The 1758-nt window shown below is 32.6% G+C and overlaps 1 protein-coding gene across 1 annotated transcript; it reads left to right on the top strand.

Annotated features, from left to right (window-relative positions):
• The first annotated feature begins 480 nt into the window (after window positions 1-480).
• LOC118181477 (uncharacterized) lies at window positions 481-1465 on the top strand. The gene has a single exon (XM_035350624.2). It carries the CDS (start codon window positions 481-483, stop codon window positions 1306-1308), a length of 828 nt encoding a protein of 275 aa, XP_035206515.2. The 3' UTR covers window positions 1309-1465.
• Window positions 1466-1758: the final 293 nt, after the last annotated feature.

The following is a 1758-nucleotide window of genomic DNA, read 5'->3' as shown; positions in this document are numbered from 1 at the left end:
GGAGGAACTACTATTTTAGTTTAAAAGCAAATATTAATTACTCAAAATTTGAAAAATACTTGTATAAAAATGATGATTTAAGAAGTTTGCTCGTTGCATGATAATCGGCATTATATCTTGGTCTACAATTTTCTTGGAAGTGTGAATGTTTTTTGAAGCTTTAAATTATAACTTAGTGTGAAAATTCTTTTAAGGAAAAAACAATTATGCACTATCTAAGAAACTTGTATCGCCTTTAAGCAGTTTAAGGGAATGAAGTATATTTCTGATGCCATAGGTTAAAATTTGATATTAAGCAAATAACCAACATTAAATAATATATGAAATATATGAAAAGTGAACTACAAATTACATTATTTTTAATTTCACTATTTTTGTGCACTTTTTTTATTATTATATCAACTTTTTAGCTTTGACTAGTTTAGATATGAAATTCATTTCATTTAACAATAATCTATATTTTTTTAATTTCAGCCCTATATGATTCATCCTTATTCATTCGGTTATACCGTAAAGGATAAATTTGGTGATCAGCATAGGCAAGAGACTGGAGATGGACAGAAATTTATCAAGGGTAGCTATGGTTACCAAGATTCTCAACGTCTGCATCGTCAGGTAGACTATATTGCAGACAAAGATGGATTCAGAGCTGAAGTGAAGACTAATGAGCCTGGTACAGCTAGTCAAAATCCAGCTGCTGTTCAGATGATATCTTCAGCACATCCCTACTTTGGCATCGGATACGAATTTGGAGATGGAGCTGGTGGAAGTAAGAAAGATGCAGGAAAAACTAGTGTTGGAAAATTTGCAGGAATAAAGCAAGGCTTCGACGATGGATTAGGATATGAAGATGGAACGAAAGGCCAGGAACTGGGTACCTATTTGGGTCACAAAGGAATGAAAGGTCTTGGATATAGTAATGGTTTCGGGTATGGAGCTGAAGGAATAATGGATAAAGGATTTGGTAATGGATTTGGGTATGGAATTGGAGGAATAAAAGGCCAAAGTTTTGATGCTGGTTTTGGATATGGAAATGGAGGAATGAAAGGTCATGCATTTAATAATGATTTTGGATATGGAACTGGATTAAAAGGTCTAGGATATGGTGACGGTATTGAATATGGAAATAGAATGAAAAGCCTTCATGGTAGGTCAGGTTATGGCGGGGGAGTTAAAGGTCTAGGATTAGGCAACGTCTTTAGGTATGGTGGCACGAAAGGCGGAAAAGGAGTCAGTGATATAGCATTGAGTTTCAAAAGAACAGGATATGATGATATTGGGCATGATGGGTATACATTAGAAATTTAATTCGCAACTAACAATGTAAAATTTAACAGTGTGTATTTTGCACGGACATTTTCGGCTAAATATTTGTAAATAAAATCCTTTTATTATTTTTTTGCTTTTGCATAGACAAAATAACATATGCAATTAAATAACAATTTGGTATTCATAAATGTGTATATTAAAAATTAACCGAAATAAACTGGCAGTAGCTAATAAAGCTTCTGCAAAAAAAATTAGTTTTCTGTTTTATTGCTGAAATTCAGACAAACTATGGCTTCTCCTCAATTAGCCAGTTTTCTTGGTTCTGCTGTGTAAATGAAAGCTTCCGTAGCTGTATCCTGAAAGGATTAGACATTTCGGGACTGTTTTTCTGCTCTTTAAAATTTTATTCAAGCAGTTTTTATAATATGCAATGAAAGTAGTTTTTTATATTAAGAATTACAAGTTCACTCCTAATTTATTTCATAAATA

The sequence above is a fragment of the Stegodyphus dumicola genome, chromosome 9 (genome assembly GCF_044657685.1).
Source record: "Stegodyphus dumicola isolate Sdum_Otavi_A_Nest chromosome 9, ASM4465768v1".
NCBI lineage: Eukaryota > Metazoa > Arthropoda > Arachnida > Araneae > Eresidae > Stegodyphus > Stegodyphus dumicola.
The sequence above is the reverse complement of the archived record's forward strand: the minus strand, read 5'-3'. Positions and strand labels throughout refer to the sequence as shown.

Coding starts and splice junctions, on each gene's coding strand:
- LOC118181477 (XM_035350624.2), top strand. CDS start 481: ATGATTCATCCTTATTCATTCGGTTATACCGTAAAGGATAAATTTGGT.